Source organism: Cnephaeus nilssonii (genome assembly GCF_951640355.1).
Source record: "Cnephaeus nilssonii genome assembly, chromosome: 16".
Classification (NCBI taxonomy): domain Eukaryota; kingdom Metazoa; phylum Chordata; class Mammalia; order Chiroptera; family Vespertilionidae; genus Cnephaeus; species Cnephaeus nilssonii.
In genome coordinates this window covers 20,605,654-20,631,187 of record NC_137087.1, presented here as the reverse complement: position 1 = coordinate 20,631,187, position 25,534 = coordinate 20,605,654, and the positions used below count along the sequence as shown (strand labels likewise).

Genomic DNA, 25,534 nt, shown 5'->3' with positions numbered 1-25,534 from the left:
CTTCCGGAAGAATCGCTTCCCCGAACTCCCTCTGGCTCCCGCCTTCACCCGCTTCCGGTCGTCGTCGCCGCTGCTGCCGCTGCTCCTGCTGCTGAGGCTGCTGGCGGAGGCCGGAGAACCAGGCGGCGGCGGCGGCGGCGGCTGAGAGGGCGGCGGCGGGAGCGGAGCGGGACGAGGGAACGAGAGGAAGCCTGAGAGGGGCGAGCGGAGCGCGCCGAGCCCCGCCTGCCCTTCCGCGCGCCAGGGCTGCCGGAGGAGCCCGAGCCCCAGCCGCCGCCGCCGCCGCCGCCGCCGCCGCCGCCCGCCTGCTCTCCCGCCGCACAAAGCCGAGATCCCGCGCCCAGAGCCATGTCCTCGTCCGCCGGCAGCGGCCACCAGCCCAGCCAGAGCCGTGCCATCCCCACCCGCACCGTGCCCATCAGCGACGCCGCGCAGCTACCTCATGACTATTGCACCACGCCCGGGGGGACCCTCTTCTCCACCACACCGGGAGGTGAGCGACCCCCCGACCCCGGGCACCCTCCGGCCCACAGCTCCCCGAGCCTGCAGCCAGCTACCTCCGCCCTGTCTCCCCAGCCTCCCGCCACGGCCCTTTAACTCAGGGCGTGTCCACGCTGGGCCGCTGGCTTGGGCCAACTGGCCCGACCCAACCTGCCCAGCTCCCCCAAAGCCCCGTGGGACTGCTTTTGGGAGCCTTAACTTCGCGTCCTCTCTCGCTCGCAGCTCGATTGAGCGCGCGCCCACTCTGGAAACGTGGCCCTTCTTTGCAAAAAAAAAAAAAAAAAAAAAAAAGCCCTTGTTCCCGCTTCGTGGCACTCGACCTAGTTTTCTCCCCCTTCTCCGACTCCTCCCGGGCAAATGCGTCTGCACTTGGCCTTGCACTCATTCCGCATCGCCTCTTCCTCTTGCGTGTTGTGCATTTGTGCACATTAATACTTGATTTTGAAGCTGTCTGCTAGGCCTTTTAAAGAAAGGAAGTTGGGAAGAGGAATTCGTTCCTGGGACCCTGCGACGACTTGTTTTGCTGCTTTTAGAACGCCAGGAGCAGGCTGGAATGCGGAGTTTGGAAGCCTCGCCCAGCTTATCCTGCTTTGACAGCATTGTTTACTTTGCGGACGAGGCCCCACGGGCGGGGGGAGTCCCAGGCTGGAGGACTGAGTGATGATCAAGTAATGCTCAAGTAATAGCCAAGGGAAAGGAGGTGGGGGAGGTAGGGCGCTGGCAGCCGTTAGGGGGTAGAGTTCTAGCAGCGGCGGGCTTGGAGGTACATTGAAGAGGCCATTATTAAGGGGGCGCCCTGGCCAGTGGGATTGCTTGATTTCGAGGAAGGGGCAGTGCAGAGGAAGGTTCCTGGGCATTGCTTTTCAGAATGCGACCAGGAACTGTTTACAAGGAAGAACACTGGGGTAGAGGTGAATTGGTCAGGGGAAAAGGGAGCTCAAAGGTTGTGTCCCCTGACTGGGCTGTTCTCCAGAGGGAGGAGACTGGAAAGAGATCTTGAGGGACCTTACTGAAGGGAATGGTGCTGCATTTTTAACTTCGGAACTTTGCCTTCTTTTGGTGACGGGGCGCCTGGTCACCAGAGGGTTGGGACTGTGCTGGCAGCCCCTGCAGTCTCCAGGATTGCTGGGTCGTTCTCGTAGGCTGGGCTCACCAGCTGTACTACACCCAAACCCGCTCAGTTAGGCCTCGGCGATCCCTGAATTCGTTGCACAATAGAAGGGACCTTAGAGTAAGAAGACATCCTTGCCAACAAGGGATAAAAATCTGGGAGAGAGTTCTACAGAGGAATCTAGCCAGGCTCTAGGAGGAGGGGTGGCTGGCTTGGAAGACTTTAAAATGACCTGGTCCAGAGAAGTTCATGCGTGGAGAGCTGAGTTTAAGGAAGGTTTTTAACTGCAAAACGGAGTTGCTTAGTGAAGTGGCTTACTTCATTGGAGAAACCTCCCTCCTCACCTGATCTATTTAAGGCCAGCCCCTGAACATGTTGAGACCTTGCTTTTTAATTGTGAAAGATTTTCTGCAGAGCGGAATCTGTTCCAAATAGTGTCGTCTTAAACTTGAACTGACAGCTATTAAGGAATGGATATTGTTTTCTGAGGTGATGGAAAGGAATTTATAACTTAGAGAATGCTTTGTGGTCAGTAAATGCCTCTGCTTCCAGCCGTTCAGAAGATAGGTCATGGTAATAATTGCAACTCAACTGTTACTTGTTTGGGGGAAGGAATTAAACTTTTAGCTTTATAGCAGTGATTTTTCAGCTCTTTTCAGCTCATGGCACACATAACCTAATTACTAAAATCTACAGCATACCAAGAAGTATTTTTTGCGGGTCTGACAAAAAATAGATGTAATTTTGATTCATGCACCCCGGATGGCTATTGTGTTGGCTGTTGTCATTTTTTATTTGACAGTCTTAAGGGAAAAGAGGTCAGTGCCCCTGACTAGTCAGATACGGCATGTTTTTAAAATTCTTGTGGCACACCGGTGGAAAAATCACTGATAATATAGTAATCATTATTCCCCTGAGGGAAGAGGCACAGAGGGTCACCCTTTTGGCATATTTCAAAGAGCCAAGCTACCATGCTTTTAAAATAAGGGCCTGGTCTTTAGGCTTTGCTTTAAAGATAGAATCCAGTCTGGTAGTTTGGATTAGTTCCTAAAATGCTTGGGAAGATTCTGCCAAGAATACTGATTGATTGACCCAACACACTTTCTCAAATATCATTGAACCTGCCTCCAGATAGTCTCTACACACACAGTTGTTGTTTGTTTTCCAGATTTAAATACTTGTCATGTTAGCTCATCTATTATATTAAGCCTGTATTTATGGTAGAACACATCATGATCTTTGGATTTTTAACACAAAGACTTACATAATGTGTTTAGAGGATATAGCACTGTTGTGATTGGATTTAGTCACTATTTTATAGCAGTTAACGCAGTGCAGTTGAGATGTTTAATACTTATTGATTTAATTTCCCCTTTGGAAATTTTCTGCCCTCATGGTTTGTTCATTTGTCTTGTTACATTCCTCTGTCTCCTCCCCCCCCCCCCCCCCCCCATATAATTTTATTTCCCAGAACCAGGGTAAGACAGTTTGTTGTTTTTTGGTCTCCTCCAGCACCTGAATTCCTGAATTAATGTGGATAGGTATCTTGGAAGTGAGTTTTGTAGGCCCAGTGCAGTACTTTGCACAAAGGAGGACTACAGACAAAGGTAGGAAATGCAATCCTTGCTCTGAATGGTTTTAAAATATTTTTTTTTAATCCTCATCCAAGGATATGTTTTTGTTGATTTTAGAGAGGGGAAGGGAAAGAGTGAGAGAGACAGGCAATGTTTTACATCGATCCGCTACCTCCCTAATGACATCCTGGTGTGCCCTGACCTGAATGGAACCCGTGACCTTTCAGTGCACAAGACATTGACTGCTCCAACCAACTGAGCCACACTGGCCAGGGCTGTATGGTCTTAAAAATCTTGGTGGGTATCGAGGATGGAAATGGTTTTTAGTTCTAGAACTAAATACTTATATAGAGTTAAGTGCTAGCACATATTTCAGACTTGAAAACATTTAGAAAAATTAGAGTCAGTAGGCTTGTCCTGGAAATCTGTTTACTGGGAAGGAAGGGGATTAGCATTTCCTGTCTCAGACTTGGAGACATATACATGTCAGAGCATTCCAGGATAACAGTTGATGTGTTGAATGCCCTACATGATCAGACTGGGCAGGGACTTTCACAACATAGTGAACTTAACTATCTCCATCTCTCCCCTCTTGAGTTCTTTATTCACTGGGGATCAGAGGATATAGCCTAACCTTAAAAACGTTTCTCAAAATTGCCTTCCTGTGGTTTGAGAAACGAGAGGTGGGTGAAAACACACTTTCTGTAATCTCTTAGATTTCTCATGTTGCTTTTTCATTATTAGGGAAGAGAAAAATTTTTGTTGAATAAATTAAAAGCAAGAAAAAATGCCCTTGGATTTTATTTTATTTTGTTTTTTTGAGAAGCTACTTTTAGCCTCAATGGAAGGTAAAGTTATTATTTGGCTTCACTCTCACAACACTGGTTAGCTGAGAGAAACTGAGGCCCTGAGAAATTAAGTAGCTTGTTAGTGAGTGCCATACTGCTAATTAATGGCAGTGGGTAGCCTCAAATTTAGTGTCCTATCCCTATCCCAGTTTTCTCCTCCTGCCATCATAAGATGCTTATTTTGCTGAAAAAGGAAGTTTTCAGACATTTAAAGAGCCTTTTCCACCTCTGGAATGCTAGCTAATGAGATTTTTTTCTGCTACTGTCTCCTTCAGGGAGACTTGTGCTCTGGGGAATGAGCAGAAATATAGATACCTCTTTTAGCTTTTCTGCCTTTTTCCCCCTGCATAACAGCCTCATCAGCTGTGGAAAAATGTGCTGTTGCCATAACAAGAGCACCAGAGGGGAACTAACTATGATGGCCTGAAATCTTGTTCATGCCTTTACTCTTTCTCTGCCAGAGTTATTGGTTCACTGGGCCAGAATTACCTGAAGGCCATTGGAAGGGTCAGTAAACCAAGGAGAAGGCAGAAAGAAGGGGAAAGAATCTGTTCAGATGGTTAATAAAATGAGAGTACTCTGTGGGAGTCCTGAGTTTTAATCTGGTTTCTTAGTAGAGATGAATAGAGCTCGGTGTGCAGATATGGGGAAGGAAGGGCAGTTTCTGACTGTTGTAAAATTTCTAATTCAGTGACCTTGGGCTGAGTTTATTCTAGGCCAAAAACTTCTGAACAAACAAATGTACTCTTTGGCTCTCTAGCTTTCGTTAATTAACAAAAGGGCTTTCATTATTACATGTGAGAAGTGCATGGAAAACATGAAAGGTGTCAATCATTTTGCCTTGTATTCAAGGAAGATGGCATTTACTTATCTCAGAGTAACACAATTGAACATGTGTTGCCACTCCATGGGAGAGTCAGCTTTAGTCTCATATTCATCAGCAGCCAAAGGATATATTAAAGAAGATGTACTTTATTTTTTTATGTTGGGTGCAGTTTTGCTGATGAGAAACTGAATTCTGAGCCTGCAGAAGGCAGTAAGCAAGTCCTCATCCTGAAGGTACTCAGCAGTGCTGTAAGCCAGGTGTATTCTGGCAAGAGAAGACAGGGCTCTTACAAGTTGGTGTTGCAGCGTGCAGGACAGACCTGTGCAAGGTGGAATTGTCTAATAGGAAGGATGAAAAGGGACGAATCTGTAAGCTAGCTCACCCAGGGGTTATTTAGCAAAGACTTTGAGGACTGGAGTCTTAGGGACAATTTTATAGTAGGGGGTCTTGCATGGTTTACAGACACTGTAGGCTTAATTCCTGCTAAAGGTTTGCATATCAGACAGGGTAAAGTTAACGTGGGAAAAGCTAGTTCTGCTGATTGGAGAAGAAGGGTGCCTGAGCAGGAGAATAGTTTCTTGGTAAATGGCAGAACCTTTTCAAGACTTCAGAAGAACAAATTAAAAGACTTTTGTTGCTCCATTTATAGTAGGACAAAGGTCAGTCGAGACTTTCAGTCATTCAACTTAATTGAATAGGTGAAGCCTAGGTTACCATTTTCAATTTTTTTTCAAATATTTTTATTGCGTTCAGATAGGAATGGAGAGGGAGAGAGAGATAGAAACAACAATAATGAAAGAGAATCATTGATCGACTGTCTCCCACACGCTCCCCACTGGGGTTCAAGCCTGCAACCCAGGCATGTGCCCTGACCGGGAATCGAACCGAGCACCCTTCAGTCCCCAGGCCAACGCTTTATCCTCTGAGCCAAACTGGCTAGGGCACCATTTTCAATTTTTTTAAAAATATGATTTTGTTGATTTCACAGAGAAAGGGAGAGGTAGATTGAGAAACATCAATGATGAGAGATAATCAATGTTTGGCTGCCTCCAGCACAACCCCTACCTGGGGATTGAGCCTGCAACCCATGCATGTGCCCTGACAGAAATCGAACCTGTGACCTCCTGGTTCATAGGTTGATGTTCAACCACTGAGCCACCCTGGCCGGGCCCGGTTTTTTAATTTTTAATAAGAAGTGCCTAAGGCAAGTGAACTTGGGAGGAAAGCAAATTGTTGGAGTGAAAGCCAGATTTGAATCTGAGTACTTTCCCCATACCAATAGCAGTGATCCTTCATTAGTTATTAGCATTACAGACAGGCTGAGCCACGACATCTGTGAAATCTAGTCCAAAGAATGGATCCAGATTGCAGTTGGATCCCAACCAGCATTTCCTGCAGTTAGGGCCTGGCATTTTTTGTAGAGAAAATTTATTTCAAGATGAATGTTCAAGCCTAAACAGAAGTGGACATATTTGATATACTTCATTTTGACCCAGATTTTCTGATGGTCAAAGCTAGATAAACTTAAAATCAGATTACATTTAAAATTAATTTGTGGTTCATACACCATTTTGGACCTGGTACTAGCTTAAAAGATCATTTGTTTCCATTCATTTTTTGCAGCCAAGACTCAAGAGACCCATACTTGCTTAGAGGACCTCACTTATTTATGTTGATTTCCAAACTCCTGTGTCACTGTGATCTCCACAAATACTTTTAACTTCTCTGGATATTAGTTTCTTCACCTGTAAAATAACAGGCTTCCTGCATGCAGATGCTCTCTAAGGCCTCTTTTAACAACACTGGACCTTCTGAATAGGAGCATAGTCATTATCTACTTCCCTTTCAGCCTAGGTTTGTGTTCTGTTATGGCAGTGTCCTAAGTGATTGGGCAGGGAGCCATCCTTTGACCTTAATATCTTCGAAATCTTTGCTCCCGGACATTATTGAGACTTGGTGTTAGTCAAAAGACAGTAGGATTGGCTTTACAGAAACCATGGATGTTTTCCATTTGCCACAATAATTTTGGTCATACACTAAGTTATTAGATCCTGAGTCTCCCATTGTTCCTTTTGTTGATGTGAAAATTGTCCCTTTCTTGGTTTTATTAGCACGTTAGGAATTTCGTGGTTGCACCCACTGAACATGGGCTGGCCACCATCAGCCTCCCTGGAGGATACTGAATTAGGCAGCTTTTAGTTTCCTCTGCTTTATCTGGCATAGAGCTTTTACTAGTAAGAGTCTTTTTCCTCCAGAGCCTCCATGAAGAACAGATGTTTAAAACTGAAGTTCGTTCAGGAATGTGCTTTAATCAGTCAAACACAGGCTTTTATCACCCTCCCAAGTTGAAGGAATAAAAAGCAGAGAAAACAACTTTCTTTATAAGTCCTTTCTGTATTTTCACTTCTTATTTTCCTTTCTTGGGGGTTGGGAGAGGCCAAATTCCTTTCGTTAGAAGCACTTTGCTGCTTGCTCATCTTTATTTCTGATCTCTTGGTGGGCCCTTACATGAGGCATAGATGGAGAATTGTCGAGAATTCCTGATGGAATACTAAGGTTACTTGACAAGTGCTTTGTTTCTTTTTAATTCATTTTCTAGTTTTGAAGGATACCTTCCTTCCTCGTGGCCTTTGCTGCCTTAGCAGTGCCAGTCTGTTGTGTTTATGTTTACTAGTATATTTACAAGTACTTTGGGGTCACCTTTTTGTTTGTTTTTTTTCTTCAATTCCTTGTAGGGTTTTTTTTAGTTGTTGTTGTTTACGCAGTCTCTTGATCTTAAATTTTTTTGTGGGGCACAGGGGTAGGCTTTAAACAGAGGAAATTTATTCTCACATATTTGGAAGCTAGAAGTCTGAAATCAAGTTTATTTTTTATAGTGTTGAAATATACATAACAAAATTTACCATTTTAACCATTTTTAAGTGTACAATTCCATGGCATTGAGTATATTCACATTGTTTTGCAGTAATTTCCACCATACATCTCCAGGACTTTTTCATCTTCCCAAATGGAAACTTCATACCCCTTAAATAATAACTTCCCATTATCCACTCACTCTCAGCTCTTGGCAACCACGATTCTGTTACCTGTTTCTATGAATTTGACTACTCTTTGTAACTTATAAATAGTCGTTTAATAATTGTCCTTTTGTGACTGACTTATTTGAGTTAGCATAATGTCTTCAAAATTCATGCTTTTACCCTTTTATTTTCTTTTATGTTTATTTTTTATACCTATGAAAGTAAGGTTTGAAAAGGATAGTATTATTAGACTAATAACATAAAGCAGCATCATGCCCCATCCCCTCTAATCTCCATTTCCACTCCCCAGAGAAACCATTTTAAACTGTTAGCTGTTTCTTCTAGTGTTTACTCTGGATTTCTGAATAACAGGAATTAATGCTATGTCTCAGTTTTTGTTTTGTTTTTTAATATTAACAGTTAATTCCCTACTTTGGAAGAGGAGGATACACCCTTCTCCCAATATATATACTTCTACCTCCCAACCTCCTAATTTAAATTTTAACCCATTTTGGTTAAATTAGTAGTTATTTAATTTAAGTAAATATTAAACACAGTTGGTTTCTAATCTAATAGTATTCCATCTTCTATGCTACCCCAGATGTCCTCATTTTTTTAATGGCAGTGTGTAGGCCCCAGGATGTACACCATGACAAATCTATAGCTTCCCCAGTTTTCATTCTAGTGGGCATCTGACCCAGTTTTGGCCAAATGAGATGTAGGGGGAAGTTGGCCAGGGTTTTCTGGGAAAGATTTTCCTCTTCAATGGAGACAGTCCCCTGAGGGAGGCCCCGTTTGACTCCACACTCTCCCTTCTTGCCTGGGACACTTGGTATGAGTATGTAGGTCCATCTCAGCCTTCTTGGAGGGTTTTGTCACCATCTTATTTAAGCTATGCAATTTGGGCAACTTATATTTCTGTTCTGAGCTCTCTATTTGCATGAGTGTGTGCTTAATCCTGATTCTGGAAGCAGCCTTAGTTAAACAGAATTTATGATGGGAACACTCGGAAAGTGTTCCCATCATAAATTACTGCTGCCTTGTCAGTTAGCCATGTTACAGTGGACATTCTTTAGGTGGTTTTATTTCAAGTTACACAATTTCTTAGGTACATAGCTTAATGCTTGGATTATCACTTAAACTTAATGCTTGGATTATCACTTAATGCTTGGTGGCCATCTTGTGTCCACATGGGGGCGGCCATCTTTGACCAAGGCCACTTGGCCTTGGAAGAGGCCCTTAGACTGGAATGACCTTGTTTCTGTATTAACCATCTTGGCAAGCATAATTTTGGGCCTCATTCATTGGCCTTTTTGTTCTGTGCCATTTGAAAATTCACTAGTTTTTAGATCAACAGGTAGAGAAGCTTTTTTTCTACTCTCCATCAAAGGGACTTGGTTTTACTGTTGTGTTTGCTTGTAATATCAGCATCAAGAACATGCTGGCTCAAGATACTAGATTTATCCTAATATCTGGTCACCAAGGGATAAAGAAAATTTATAAATATCTAATGCTAACCCTAGATCTAAAAGTTTCTGTTTGTTCTGAAATCCAGACATGAAAACTAAAGTAATACATGCACATTTTATTTTATTTTAAATACTAGAGGCCCAGTGCACGGCTTCGTGCACCAGTGGGGTCCCTCGGCCTGGCCTGCACCCTCTTGCAATCTGGGACCCCTTGGGGGATGTGGGACTGCTGGTTTCGGCCTGGTCCTTGCAGGCCAGGCTGAGGGACCCGGGCCTCTAGTATGCATGTAAGATCTTTGGTTAATCTCTTCCCACCCTCCCTCCTCTCCCTTTCCCTCTGAGATTCATCAGTCTGTTCCGTGTTTCTATGCCTATGCATTGAGCATCGGCCCCCTGGTGGTCAGTGCGCATCATAGCTACCAATTGAGCAATCGCTTAGGCTTTTATATATATAGATGTTTTTATTGATTTCAGAGAGGAAGAGAGAGAGAGAGAGAGAGAGAGAGATAGAAACATCAGTGATGAGAGAGAATCATTGATTGGCTGCCCACCGCACACCCTACACTGGGGATCGAGCCCACAACCCAGGCATGTGCCCTGACCAGGAATGGAACCATGACCTCCTGGTTCATAGGTCAATGTTCAACCACTGAGCCATGCCAGCCGGGCAGCCAGGCAATACGGCAATACATGCACATTTTAAAAACAAAAATAGAAAAAAGAAAAATCAAACTGAAGAGAAGTACATAAAATGCAAAGTAGAATGTCAGTAGACAACTGCTTTTAATAGTTTCTGTTTATAGTGCTTTTATTGGTTACCACTGTTGCTTTATACCACAATTTCTTGATTTCTTAACATTAGATAATACCATTGATTCCCAAGAAAGATGAGAAATCTAGGACACTTTCATTACTTTCTACCTTATTTCTCCTCCCCTCTCAGTTTACCACATTCTATGTCCACACAAAACTTGTACATGAATGTTTGTAGGAGCATTATTCAGAATGAAAGCAACTCAGATATCCATCAACTGATTAAATGATAAAATGATATATACCTACAATAGAATGTTATTTAGCAATAAAAAATAAAGTACTGATAAATGCTAAGCATGGATGAACCGTGATAATATTATGCAAGTGGAAGAGGCAGTCATAAAAAGACCACATATGATTCCATTGATATGAAATGTCCAGAAAAGGCAAATCTATGGAGACAGAAAACAGTTCCTAGGACTGGAGAAGGTTGGAATAAAATGGGAAGGGACTGCTAAATATGTGTGGGTTATCTTTTGAGGATGATGACAATGTTTGAAAATTGATTGTGGTGATAGTTGCACAATTCTGTAGATGTACTAAAACTTTGAATGAATGAATTATATGTGACATATATTGACAAAGTTGTAAAAAATGTATCTTATCACCGATGCAGTCATAGAAGTTCTTCAAAGTTTCTCTTATACCTCACACATATAAGTAGAATCTCTATTACTTATTTCCTAGTTGATTCAATTATAGTTTTTAATGCATATGTTATTGCTAATAGGTAATTTAGAAATAGAAAGCTTACTTTTATCCTGTGCTTTTTTCTAACACCTCATCTCCAGTTTCTACGCTTGGTGTATTGCAGAAGTGAGAGTAATCTTGTTCTGACTTGCAAATTTAATGTTGGTAAGAACATTTCAAAGTGAAACCTCACCTCTCTGAAACTTAGTAGTGACAAAAAAAGTGGGGGTGACACAACAGATATGCCAAGTCCATCCACTAAATTTCCTTCCCTTTGTTCATTGAAAAGCTATCAGGCCCCCTCTCCGCCTATTTGCTCTTATTTTACACTAGAGGTCCAGTGCGCGAAATTCGTGCACGGCGGGGGGGGGGGGTTCCTCAGCCCAGCCTGCACCCTCTCCAATCTGGGACCCCTCGAGGGATGTACCTGTTACAATCCAGGACTGTTGGCTCACAACCGCTCAACTGCTTGCCTGCCTGATTGCCCCTAACCGCTTCTGCCTGCCAGCCTGATCACCCCCCAACTGCTCCCCTGCATCCTGATCGATGCCTAACTGCCCTCCCCTGCCAGCCCGATTGCCCCTAACTGCTCTCCCCTGCCGGCCTGGTTGCCCCTAACTTTCCTCTCCTGCAGGCCTGCTCCCCCCCCCCTCCTGCAACTGCCCTCCCCTGCCGGCCTGGTCCCCCCAACTGCCCTCCCTTGCCAGCCTGGTTGCCTCTAACTGCCCTCCCCTGCCAGCCTGGTCCCCTCCAACTGCCCTCCCCTGCAGGCCTGGTCCCCCCAACTGCCCTCCCTTGCCAGCCTGGTTGCCTCTAACTGCCCTCCCCTGCAGGCCTGGTCCCCCCAACTGTCCTCCCCTGCAGGGCTGGTCCCCCCAACTGTCCTCCCCTGCAGGGCTGGTTCCCCTTAACTGCCCTCCCCTGCAGGCCTGGTCCCTCCCAACTGCCCTCCCCTGCTGGCTATCTTGTGGTGGCCATCTTGTGTCCACATGGGGGCGGCCATCTTTGACCACATGGGGGCAGCCATCTTGTGTGTTGGAGTGACATTCAATTTGCATATTACCTCTTTATTACATAGGATTATTATATAGGAAAGCATTCTCTTAAGTACATCACCGATTTTCAAACCCACCAGATTAGAAGCTTCAAGTTTGAATGGGTGAAGGGTGCATTATAGGTAGAATCTTGCCACACACACCCTTTCAGATGTTCAAATGTTGAAGCCCTAACCCAAATTGTGACAATATTTGGAAATGGGTTATCTTTTGAGGATGATGACAATGTTTGAAAATTGATTCTTGCCATACCATGTGCTGTTTGGCTTTTGAAAGGTTATTAGAATAGGCCATGAGGGCCCTCATGGTGGGATTAGTACCTCTGTCATGCTGGCACCTTAATCTTGGATTGCCCAAGAACTGTAAGAGAATAAGTTTCTGTTTAAGCTATGCCTTCTATGGTATTTTGTTATGGCAGCCCACGCTGACTAAGACATGGGGAAAAGGCAAAGTTCTTAGCCTAAGAGTGGGGGAGGAGACAAACTATAGAGGGAGGGACCTAAGGTTACACAACCTTGGCAATCGTAGTGTAAGGAAAATAAAGCTTCAATTGAATAAATGCTGAGACTTCCTAGGATACAACATAATATAAAAAATGATCTATAATAATAAAAGGGTAATATGCTAATTAGACTGGGCATCATTCTGGACGTCCTTCTGGATGAAGCCAGGGCTGCAGTAAAGCCCATCCCAGGTGCCTGTGGGTGCCCGGAGGGAAGCCAGCCCGGGTCTGGGTGCCAGAGGGAAGCTGGTGCCAGCAGCCAGGGGAAGAAAGGTCTACTTTTGCACAAATTTCGTGCATTGGGCCTCTAGTTTTCATAATAATGACCCTGATTCATCAAGAAAGGGTTGAATTTTCTGTTTAAGATAGTAAAATGTTTTAAATCCATATAGAAAATTTTTCATCCAAAATAACTAAAATTAATTTACTTTTTGAAAGTTGAATTGTTTTCTGCTATCCAAAATGACTCATAATATCCAGATGCTTTTTGAGTTGTTACTATAATTTTTATTTTTAATGTCTTTATTGATTTTTAGAGAGAGAAGAAGGGAGAGGGAGAGATAGAGAAAAACATCAATTGGCTGCCTCTGGTATGATCTGGGACCAAACCCTAAACCTGGGCATGTGCCCTGACCAGGAATCGAGCCATGACCTCCAGGTTCGTAGGTCGACATTCAACCACTGAGCCACATCGGCTGGGCCCTATTCACATAATTTTAAAAATGGTACATTTCTCTAATGTTAGAAGAAGTACAAAGATTAAATAATTTATAAAACGTATAAGTAATCAGGCCTTGCCGAACTAGAAAACAAAACAAAAAACTGCCTCCACCACTTCCCCTCATCCTGTCATGAAAAGCAGTGCTTTAGGGCAAATGATTGGTATAAACTTCTTGCCATACCATGTGCTGTTTGCCTGTTATTTATATTAAGGAATACCCTCCCATCCCTTTCACTTTAGGCAACTCACTCCCGCTCTTGAAGATGATAGTGCCTGTGAGGTAGACCGGAAAGAGAGTTGGACTGGGAGTCAGGAGACCATAGGGTCAGTTCAGATTGTGCCTCTGGTTAGCTCTGTTCTTAAAGCACTGTCACCAGGGTTTTGGAAGAAGAATGATGTTGAGTTCTTAACTTTAATGAACTCGTGAATGACTGGGGAACTTGAAAAAAAATTATTGATTTCCAAGTTCTAATCCCAAGGATTCGAATTCAGTTGGAATGTTTTTTAAACAAGAATCCCAGAAGATTTTGATACAGATATCTTCAAAAATGCTGTCTTAGTAGGTTCCAAGTATGGCACAGTATTTTTCTTAGTAGCTTATTATGGAGAAGCTGAGAGCCAGATTTTCCCCCCCACTTTTTATAAACTATAAATATGATTGTGTGTGCAGTATAGTTGCAACAGAACTAGACAATAAAAAAGAAAGTTGATAATCCTTTGGAGTTGGTTTGAAAGCCATAAAGGTGACTGATTTGTAGTATTATTGAGAAGATGGTATGTTTAGTGCTTAATTTTGATTGTTACGGCAAGGATAGTGGGGGTGGAGGGTAGAGTCTCTATTGGCCACTCACTTCCTCACATAGTTTGACTCTTTTCCATCTAGTCAAAAGGAAATTATTTACTAGCATTGGCATAACAGTGTCATGGTACTATCGCAGCTATTAATCCCAAGGAAATTAATGAGTTTGTAATTCATTTCCCAACTATTTAAAGTTGGTGTTACTTATTTAGATTAAATATTTATTTATTTTCTTTTCTGGGAAAACTCCAGAGTTTTTATTCCTCTTGCAGTAAATACCTTGCTTTTTTCCCACTTGCTTCCTTATGTTTCAAGTAGATTGGTTAGCTGTATATTTGTTCTTCCATTTCCCAGGATATAGCTTGTCACATGTTGTTTGAGGAAATCTGCCTGAATCAGACTCTCCTTATTATAATACTAGAGGCCCGGTGCATGGGATTCGTACATTGGTGGGGGGCGTGGCCTGCGGGGATTGGCCCGCTGTGGGAACACCGCTCATCCCGGTCAGCCAAGCGGTGCTCCCACTGTGGGAGCGCACTGGCCACCAGGGGGCAGCTCCTGCATTGGGCGTCTTCCCCCTGGTGGTCAGTGCGCGTCATAGCGACTGGTCAACCGGTTGTTCTGGTCGTTCTGCTGTTTGGTCACTGGGCTTTTATTATATAGGATAGGATGACAGTATTCTTTCTTTTTACTTGGGAATCTAAAAGCATTTACATTCTGCTTTTTGTAGTTTATACATTCTACCTCTTTAAACTGAGTGACTTGGCATAGTTTTACTTTTATATAATACTAGAGGCCTGGTGCACGAAATTTCATGCATGGGTGGGGGTCCCTAGTTCCGGCCGGTGATCAGGGCCTATCGGGGCTGTCTCGCCCAGTCCCGATCAGGACCGGGCCGGCCAGGGCCTGCCGGCTGCCAGTCGGGGTCTCCTGCTGGCTGCCAGCTGGGACCTGCCAGAAGGGGCAGGAGGGATGAGGGGAGGGACCGCAGGAGGTTTGCCGGCTGGGGGGAGGGACCGGGGGAGATTGGCTGGCTGTGGGAGGTTGGCTATGGGAGCGCACTGACCACCAGGGGGCGGCTCCTGCATTGAGCTCCCCCTGGTGGTCAATGCACATCATAGCGACTGGTCAACTGGTCGTTCCCTTGCAACGGTAGCTTAGGCTTTTATATATATAGACTAGAGGCCTGATGCACAAAATTCGTGCATGGGTGGGGTCCCTAGGACTGGCCAGCAATCAGGGCTGATCTGTGGGGCGACCAGTGGGGCAATTGGGGCCCCCTTTGGCACCCACCTTGGCTGGCCTGCGGGCTGGGGGCAGCTCCTGCGTTGAGCGTCTGCCCCCTGGTGGTCAGTGCGCATCATAGCGACCGGTCGTTCCACCAATTGTTCCGTTGTTCGGTTGATTTGCATATTAGGCTTTTATTATATAAAATTGCCTTTAACTGGATGCCTAAACCTTCAAAGCAGGTTTTTCTTCCCTGGGTTTAAGCCTAGTATTGAGCAAGATACCTCCACATGACTATACCCTTCCTTACTTGGGCAGGGATGGCTAGTGTGCTGGGCTGCCCTCCCCTTTCCACGTTACCCATTCAACAGACTTCACTCAAGGTCACCACATCTTTCCTCCTGAGCTTGCTGTAGTCTTAGAATCAGCAGCAGAGCTCAGGCATCCACTACATTAGGTCAACGTTAGGCACTTGTAAATGGACAGCAGCAGGTTTTCTTAACTGTTTTATCAGGTAAAGTGCACTCTTCAGAACTATTATAAAATATTCTGGTAGCACTTACTGGTAAGCAGACTGGTTTGTCGGTTTCAGCTTCTGTACTCTAGTTCTGTACAAATGGAAAAAATGTCTGTCTCAGTGCCTTTAACTTAAAGGTGGCCATCTATTGGTTATTCTTTCACGTACTTTATAACTTTAAAACTTTTTTGAAGAGCTACGTGATGATTAGGTCAGATATAAATAAGTAATGGCCCTGGCATAAGGAATTCACAGTCTTGAGAGGCACAAATAGATTAAACAAGAGTCCTGTAATAGGTCATGTGTACTGAGTAAGATGGGGGGGAAAGAATATCTAAAAAATAAAAAAGGCCCTGGCTGCATAGCTCAGTTGGTTATAGCATCGTCCTGATATGCCAAAGTTGCGGGTTCAATCTGTAGTTAGGGCACATACAAGAAGCAACCAATGAAATGAATGCATAAATAAATGGACCGGTAAAATTGATGTAAGCTTTGTAAAGGAAGTGATGATGGAACTGAAGCTTGAAGGATAAATAGGGAATTTCCCCAGTTGGAGAGACAGCAGAGAGACCTGGGAAGTTCGAGCTAACCCTTTTTGCTTGAATTGTAAAATCCTTAAGGGTTAGAATTAGATGGGATTTAAAATAAATTCTTGGGTAGTATTATATGTTGATAACCCCTTAATTTGTTTCAAACTCTGTCCAACGATGTTTTCCAGGAACCCGGATCATTTATGATCGAAAGTTTCTGTTGGATCGTCGAAATTCTCCCATGGCTCAGACCCCACCCTGCCATCTGCCCAATATCCCAGGAGTCACCAGCCCTGGCACCTTAATTGAAGACTCCAAAGTAGAAGTAAACAATTTGAACAACCTGAACAATCATGACAGAAAGCATGCAGTTGGTAAGAGAATGCTGGTATTGGGGTCCAAGAGGGTGACCCTAGACATCTGAATGTCAGCTGTGGGTTGGAAAATGTTGATGCTTCAATTATAACTAATGGTCAATTAATTATTTGTCTCTAAGTTCTCCCTCCCCACTACCCTCACCAAAGTTAATTGAAATGTTATGGAAACCCCAAGTTCCAAATAATCATCAAATTTCATCTAGTGGATGTAGAGGGGAAAAAAAGATCAGGGAACTTGGGCTTTATTCGACTAGGGAAAACACACAAAAAACAAAACTGTTTAGCCATTTGTATACCATAAGCGTCTATAGATGCAAGCGGCGGACCTTTTTTCGTTAAATTCAAAATATTGTGGCAGTTAACTGGTTAATAGCCCCCATTTCTAGCTTGTGGGGGAAAGCAATATGTTTTTCCTCCCTGTTTTCTAGGACTGCCTATAATATTTAAATAAACAGCCCCTACACACACACATAATGAGTCCTTGCTGTCTCTGGAGGCAGAAGAGGGAGGTGGAAACAGCCAGCTCCTGACGTCCACCTCAGGTTGCACTCCGTGACCCCTGTACATAAGCCAGCATTCTGCCCCCTCAAATTCCAAATGAGTTTTTAATGGACAAAGTGTCGATTCAAAGCGGGGCCAAAGTTCAGAACTTCCAGAAGAGTGTGCTGATGTGATAGACGGCAAGAAGCACCCCAGGAATTCCTGTTTGGTCAACCTGTGGATAAAGGGACACTGGGAAGGTTTTCACTTCCATCCTTTTTGCACATGCTCCTTCCCGTTGGTGATTCGATTGCCATTCTTTCTTTCTCCCCCAAGATTAGAAAGACCAGCCAAAGCAAAGCAGAACAATTGTTTTAAGGCAGCAGAGAATGGGACAGTTTGAATTAATTTTTTACCCTCGTGCAGAGGGAATGACAATGAAAGTTGTTTTGCTTTTCCTTTTTGTGTAAGACTTTTCATCTTTTTCATTCTAACTAGGGGATGATGCTCAGTTTGAGATGGACATCTAACTGTCCTGCAAGGATCAGAAGAACAGCAGCAACGCTGATACCTGTGTGTATACCTGATGTGGCCAATAGGATCAACAATGAAAACACCGAAGCAGTACCAGCAGTCCCCATTGCAGCGCCCCTCCTCTTCCTCTGGGTGCCAAATGATGCGAAGATGAGCTTCATCTGACTATTTCCTCTTCCTGTTTCCTGTCCCCCTTTCCACTTAGACAGATTAGATTGAAGGCCCATGGCGTATTTCTGTGGAACTAAGCAGCCCACAAAGGAACACAGTTGAATTCTTGCTTCCTTAGTCATTTTTGTATTGAGATACACCCCCCTCTCCCTCCAATTAAAAAAAAAAAATCCCAAATCAGATATCAACCTACCAACAATTGCCGGCTTCCAGGAAAGCCTGGGGAAGTGTTACAGAGGTTTGCTGGGTTCAGCATTGTTCATGTTCTTATCCTGTGTCTCCTCCCTGTCTTCCACCCATGGTTCAGTGCCACAAGAGTCTGGTTTGGGGTCTTCAAAACCAGAGGGAAATAAACAAGAAAAGAGCTGCTCTCTCTTGTCCCTGAAGGTGTTTGTCCCTGGGGCCAGCACAGGTTGTACAGCTCTGGTAGCACTACCTGTGACACTGTTCTGAGGTCTGCTTCCCCTCCATCCTCTGGGAGGAATGCCTTCTGTCTTTGGTATAATAGTTTATCTTTCCATTCCTTTACTTAGCACATGTGTGCAAACATTTTTAAACTCTCTACATGAGAGGGGGCGTCAGCAACCAGCTGTTCTTTCCTCCCCTTCTATTCCTCCCTGCTTGCATCATGTTGCTGCAGTCCTATTGTACTCTGAGCATCCAAATGACTTCAGAGATAGAGCCCTTTGAATAAGGCCTGATCATAGTACTTAAGCATGATTTTGGAAGAGCCTAGGCCCATTGGAGTAACTAGTCTCAGTTGTCATTTTTTTTAACCCAATGAGCATTGTAATATTATCGCAGACTGCAGTTTTTTATATTTTTAGTTGAAAGATGACTTCCGGAATGCCCTTAGAAAAACTAAATGTTTTTCCTTTGTGGACCTGCTTTATTTGGCTGCTGAGATAGATAAGCATGGGCTTCAAAATGTGTTCCTCCCCATTTTCTTGCTTTCCCCTTGTACTCTGAATCCCCCCCGCCCCCGCCCCCTTCTCTCCCCCCTTTCTCTTTCTCTCTCCTTCCTTTTTCTCTGCCAGGCCATGTTTCAAATATACATCAAAGATACCTCAAGTGTTGGTATCTGATAATATCTGTCACTCATCTGAGGAGTGACCTTTTATTTTTTAAGATGACTACAGACCTATTTTTAGATATGTTTTCAGTAAATTCTGAACAGCAACTTTTTAATCACATCTTCCAGTGTTAGGAAGGTGAGAACTGTCTGTAGGCGAGTCCGCTGTTCCATGTCACCATCCTTTGTCTCCTGCAGTCCCTTATGAGCTCTTTCCTTCTCCTCCTAGTTTTGGGTGTGCATGCTTGGCGTTTGTAGTGGGTGGGTGGTAAAGCTGGACCATTCTGCCTTGTGGGTTGTTCATAAAAGCCTCCCTTCTTTTCCCTTACCCTTTGCTCTGTCATTCCCCCTGCTCCCTAGCCACCCCCCTGACTCTTGACTGGCACAGTAATCCCAGGAGAGTGACTCAGTCCCTCTTAGAAAGACTAATGCCTCTGTCCCCTCATAGAAAGACCAGTCGCCTCTGATGTCCTGGGAATTTCTGGTTGGATTTGGTGCCCTGAATCATCCATTGAGATCACAGCCCAGGGTGAGAGGAACAGGCCAGTTGGCTAAGAAAGAAAGCTGTTTGTTTTTCTTTTGAACTATGAAAAGACCCTGTGTGCAAATACCTCTTAGACAAAAGAGGGAGGATGTCTGAGGAACTCTGTTCTGTTTTCTGCTATAAAATGTGAATAGTTCAAAAAGTGAAACCTTTCGTGATGGTTGATGTCTCTCAGGAATACGCTGGACCTCCAAAATTTTGGAGATGCTTTCAGTCTCAGAAACTGGTGATCAGAAAAGTATTGTTTGTTTGTTTACTGTATCCCTGTTCTGATTTTAATTGAACTCCAGATTTCGCTTTACATTCTCTTGGAAAATTTCAAGTTACACTGTAATTTGCTTAAGAAGCTTGCTTAGGACCTCTTTGTCCCTGGAGCATGATTCTTTAGGAGTGAAGCTGTCATTCTTCATAGCCTGGCCTTGGCGTCTTGTGGAATCCGACTCCAACTACAGCTGGCCGGCCTGTCAGTGAGCAGAGGAGTATCCCCTTCCTGATCTTTATTGTTGCACGGAAACCTCAGCTGTCTCTCTGAGCAGTGGGGATGGAATTAAAACATGCCAGCTTGAGTAGTATCAAGATACGATTTCCCCCTTTATCTGACAACTTGGGGGAGCTCTGCACGTGGCCCCCTAATCAGAAGCTGTGCTTCTAGTATTCCTGGGCGTGTCCGCTGTCCAGTACAACCGCGGCCCAGTCCCTTAGCCTCCTCTGCAAGGACTTCCTTACTGCTTGGTGAACTTCTTTCCTGCAGTCCACCGCCACTAGAAGTACTCTGTCTTCACTCATTGATATTTTAAAGATGATTTCACAAGGCAACAGATCAAATTCCAACAGATGACACCTTTGTGCCAAGCCTCAGAATCGTTTTCAGGGCAAACCAGAATCCAGTAGGTGGTTTACTTCTGGATGTTTGAAAGGAAACTCAGAGATAAATCCCTGAATGAACCATCTATCCTGACTTTTCCTTGGGGAGGGAACACCCTTAGGGTACCATTTGAGTGAACCGGTTCTTAAAATCTTAGTGATCGTTTGTATTTTTCTTTTAAGAGAAAACCGTCTTCTGTACTTCTGAAGACAGTCTATCTTAATGACAGATGACCTCTTCCTCCAGATTCCTGCAGGAGACATGCATCCTCGTGGTTCTCTGTTCTTTTACAGTGTGGTTTCCTTAGCTCGCCACTTCCTCATTCTGTTTAAATACTTACCGCGTTCTCAGGAGCACAGAGTAGAGAAACTCGCTTCTGGGTATTAGGCTTCCAAGCCAAGCGTTCTGTCCTTCCATTTCTCTTATCTGTTGCTGTGTAACTCCCCCCAAACTCAAAATCTTAAAAAGGCAAACATCTGTCCGTTTCTATAGGTTAGGAATTTGGAAACAGCTTAGCATCATGGTTCTGGCACAGGGTCTTAGAAAGTTGCAGTTCAAGATGTTGGCAGGGTCTGCAGTCATCTGGGGCTGGAGAATCTACTTCTGAGCTCTCTGTGGTTGTTGGCAGGATGCCTCAGTTTCTCCACGTGTGAGTCTCTGTGTAGAATATTGTGAGTGTCCACATACCATGGCAGCTGGCTTCCCCGAGTGAGTGATCCGGGGGAAGAGGGGACAGGGAGGAATTTGCAGTGCCTTTTATGACAGTCTGAAAGCACACACCTTCACTTCTTATTCTGTTCCTTAGAAACAAGCCACTAAGCCCAGCCTGCACTCAAGGGGAGAATTAGACCCCTACCTACTGTACAGAGCAGTATCAAAGAATTTGTGAGTATATCTTTAAGCCACCTCACCCCTAACAGGATGAAACCAGGCCAAGGGGCATGGGGTTAGGTTTAAACTAGATGATACGTTGAGAGATATGTTGCTACTGAAAACCGTTTTCTGAGATGTGTTATCACCAAACCGGGATAGAAGACAGACTCTATTTCCTGAAAGCTACCTGCTAGTTTGGAGAGGGGTGGCAGGAAATGGCAGCTCCCAGGAGAGCATAATCCGTATACACTTGCCTGGCTAACAGCAGCCCAAAGATGCTACTTTGCAAGTCCTATGCTTGGTGTCCCTAAAATTCAATACCACTCACTTGCTATCCCCCCTAGCCAGGAATTGACAAAGGGAATTAATTGGGCCTGTGTAGCTGATCCACTAAAGCTGACAATCGGAGTTAGGGTTTCTAGCAAAGAGAGCAAATGTGATGTAATTGTTGGATTACTGAGCTGAAGAAAAGTAATATAAGAACTCACCTTGTATGGATTTGCACTCTGCCTCTTACCAGCATTTTCTTATCGGTAGCCCGGCTTGCTTTAGAGTTCACATTCAGGGTGAAATAGATGATGGCATCTGAACCAGACCCACCAGAGTCGATGCTTGACACCTGGTCTTTAGCTGCACCGGCTGAAACACCTGGGTCAGGTGTCACCCAAGGAGCTACTTGTCAAAGTAGGGAACATCTGGGAATTAGAAATGTCGGTGCTTGATTGTCCTTTAGTTCAGTATTACAGATTAACTCATGTGCCCACTTAGTCCTGGGCCTCTTGATGGAAATGGTTTTTTAAAGAGAACCAGTCTTGTCTTCACTCTTGTGAGAAACTTGGGTGAGGTTTGTCAGTTCAACGCATTCTTAGTGAATGTCTGCTGTGTGTTTGTGGCACCCGTGCCTGACCAAGTTTTAGAGGTTTCAGACATCTCGAAGATGCATATTCTCATATGGATATACACTCTGCCTCTTACCAACATTTTCTTATCTGTAGCCCTGCTTGCTTTAGTGTAGACTTGAAGAAAAGCATTGCTACTGAGGCAGCTCTAAGAAACAGCTATTTCTTCCCAAAGTAAGGAACTCATCTTTAAAGCACCTTCAAATTAATTATGCTATTCCTTCTGATTTTAAGGTGGAGTCAGCCTAGATGGTGTTTTATTTATCAGCTCTTTGGGACTCTCAGAACTTACCTTCCCAGTTCAAACATTTCCGTTAGAATGCAGCCCGCTAGGTTTGTGTGGGTTTCATCCCCAGAGTCCATCATTCGCCAGTAGGCATTGAGCATGTGCTTTGAATCAAGGCCACTGGTGCAAGGGGCTCATCATCTTGGCAGTAATATCCCAGAAACTGAACCTTTTCCTATTCGCCCGTCTTGGCTCCTCAATGGGATATCAAGCATCTCAGCTGCTGAGCCAGGGCCCTCAGCCCTTTGTATATCTCTTTAAAGAGGAGGCCCAATGCCTTTATTTGGGTCAGAACTTTCCCTTCTTGGCATGTTTCTGGACTACATGCATACCGGCAGCTACTGATAAATCTGCGAAACTCAATCACTCACCTGTGACCTCTGGGAGGGGAGTAGTGTTTGTTTTAAAAGGGCATTGTTTCTCTGGGAGGGCAGTTTCTGTCTGGACTAGAAGGGGGTGCAGTTATCACACATACTCCCCCCGCCCCAAAGTTCTTTGCCTTTCAGCTTTTGATAAAAGATGAAAACAGATTTGGAGGCAATTCTATAGAATGCTTATACCCCAGGGGCATTTCCTGTTCTAGTCATCATTTTCCAGTTGAGTATTGGAGTTTCCTTGAGGCAAGCTCATAGAAATTTTTTTACTGAAGACTAAGGATGATTGGTACATCCCTATTTTTTCAAACAATCATTCATGTCACCTTTCTTAGCTTCTGGAACGTACATTTCTTTGTGCTGGTTCTGGAAGTTGATAGCTTTTGGGAAAGCTTAGATTTAGGAGGTCTTTCAAGGTCTTGTTCACATGGTCTGTGGTTTCTCTTTGCCTAACCTCTGCCTGCAGACCATACTGTAGATGCTGATGGAAACTATTATGAAGATAAAAAGACATTTTTGGGAGTATTTAAACTCTTAACTGCCACCTTTTTATGAGTGGGAGGCCGGCTGAGAGATGCTGCAATGCTTGATAATCATATAGCCATGCTGAAATTTGTAAAGGGAACTCTTGTCGGTGCTTAAAACCAGAATTCCTGGACACTTCAAACTTGGAGAATTCCATGAATCTAGCACAGAATAGCCATACTTGCTCATTGCCATCCCTTTCTCTCCATCTTAATCTTTAAAAAGAAAAAAAAAAAATAAGGCAAAGCCCCAGCCAAGGGTAATTTTTACTTGAAACCAGGAGAGGGGGAGGAACACTGTGGAGGTAAGGGGCGAGTTGTCCGCGTGAGCCATCCTGCTCCTGCTGCGTGTCCAAATCACTGAGTACTGTGAGCCAGTGCCTTTCCTTCACCTGCAGAGGGAGCCCATCTCCCTCCACCTGGGTGAGGAGACCCTGTGCCACCCAGGGTAAACCTTAGAGAAGGTGGCTTAGAGAGCCCGGTGGACACTCCGTATTCGGTGTCCATTTTAAGCATCCTTAAAATATTTGACATTAAAAAATGCCCTTCCCTGTCTTAGCGACACGAGTGGCCCAATTCCATCCATTCTGAATGGGAAAGCAGAGACTGCCAGTTCTTCCTTTGACCTTCCCTTCATCCCCCTTGATGTGGCTGACCCTGACCCCTCATCCATTTCACTGTCATGGATGGATAGCGGAGGGCACCGTGTAGTCCTGAGGCAGTCCTGTGTGATTCTGTGATCAGTTGTTTTGGGTTTGGGTTTTTTGGGGTTTTGTTTTTTGTCTGTCCTTTCAAACCAGCAGGTGTTTGGAAATTAGTGAAAAAAATAAATTCTCACCAATGGTTGCTGTTACAGTTAAATCAATAAAGATCTTGGATATCAACTTGGTGTTCTATTTAATTTTTTAAAATTTCAGGTGAAATCCTGTTGGTTTCACATTCTGGGAGTCTTGGCTGATGAGGGAGCTGGGCAACGGCAGTTGGCCACTTCATGTGTCCGTTCTCCCACTTAGGGAGCGCTGCCTGTCCATCTGGCCCTGTATGTGCAAGGCGGTGATGGGTCCCCTCCTGCAGCGCTTGGAGGCGCCGGGGTACGTGCTGGGGCCGGATGTACGAGAAAACGAGGTGCCGACCTCGAGGAAGCCCAAACAGCTCTTGCTGAAGAGGGCTGCCTCTGTCTCTCCGCACTTGTTAGGAATCCATCATATCTGATGTCTTAAAATAGACCAGGCTGTGCTGCATAGCACTGGACTCCTTGCTATTATTAATCCAGTGAGGCTCAGTATTAGGATTGAGAACAAGTATTCTCTCATGCTCCAGATGCAGTGAAGTCCGCTGAACAAAACGACTCGAGACGTGTTCCCGTCAGAACAGCCTGGATCAGCGGTCGCCAGCCAGTGGTCCGTGAGGTCCGAAAGGCTGGCGACCGCTGGCCTAGAGGGTCAGCTCAGGCTGTGGAGTCAGAGGCCAGATTCCAGCTCTGCTGCATAGTAGCCGCATTCCTGCCAATAGGCGTCTCAGCCCTGGTTTCCTTCTCTAAAGCAGGGATCCCTCATCTTTCCTCGGTGGTTGTGAGGCTCAGGTAAGGTGGGAAAGGAAGCACTAGCCCAGTGCCTTGAACATCGAGTTCAGTAAAGCACTCGAGCACAGCTCAGTTGGCGTGACACCAGAGCTCAGTCGGCTCCCGAGTAAGCAAGTTTGGGAATGGCCAGGACGAAAGACGCTTTAAGGGAAGATGGGGCCAAATAATTGTGAAGGCACTTTCATACATACTTGACTCTGCCCCAAAGGCAAGTGGGATATTAACCTCAAAGGCAACTCTGGGTATAGGGGTAAGGGTTTTGCTGCTAATAAAAGAGGCTTTAGAAGATGGAGATAAACTCCTGACTATGGTGCTATGTGAATCACGTCTGTGTTTCTGCTTCTCTTTGTCCTTTCTCCACCCCTACTTACTGGCGGGCCTGCCCACTTCCCCAGCCAAGGAGAACAGTGCATCTGATTTTTCCCACTCACCTCCTGACTTGGCACTGCTCTCGAAACAGAAGTAGGCCTTTGCCTTCAGAGCAAGGTAAGGTACCTCTGACGGTTCTATAAAAGCCCCTTCCTGCCCCCCAGGTTAGGACAGGACTCGGTTATCAAGAGGTAGGATGTCCTCCAACTTACAAAGTGTTCACCAGCACACAGGGTCAACCATGGAGCTGTGTTGCTAGGCTCGGCCCTAAATACCTCTGGCCAGACAGCAGCATGTCCCTGCTGCTGCCACCAAACCGAGCTTTCAGCAGGGGTCAGCAGAAGGTAGCTTCACTCGTTTGTGCCTGCGTCTTCTGCT

The 25,534-nt window shown here is 44.7% G+C and overlaps 1 protein-coding gene across 1 annotated transcript; it reads left to right on the top strand.

Moving 5' to 3' along the window:
* Nucleotides 1-51: 51 nt before the first annotated feature.
* Nucleotides 52-24,089, top strand: EIF4EBP2 (eukaryotic translation initiation factor 4E binding protein 2). Its single transcript, XM_079794331.1, has 3 exons — nucleotides 52-493; nucleotides 16,395-16,580; nucleotides 17,562-24,089. Exons 1-3 carry the CDS (start codon nucleotides 349-351, stop codon nucleotides 17,591-17,593), a joined length of 363 nt encoding a protein of 120 aa, XP_079650457.1. The 5' UTR covers nucleotides 52-348; the 3' UTR covers nucleotides 17,594-24,089.
* The last annotated feature ends 1,445 nt before the right edge of the window (nucleotides 24,090-25,534 follow it).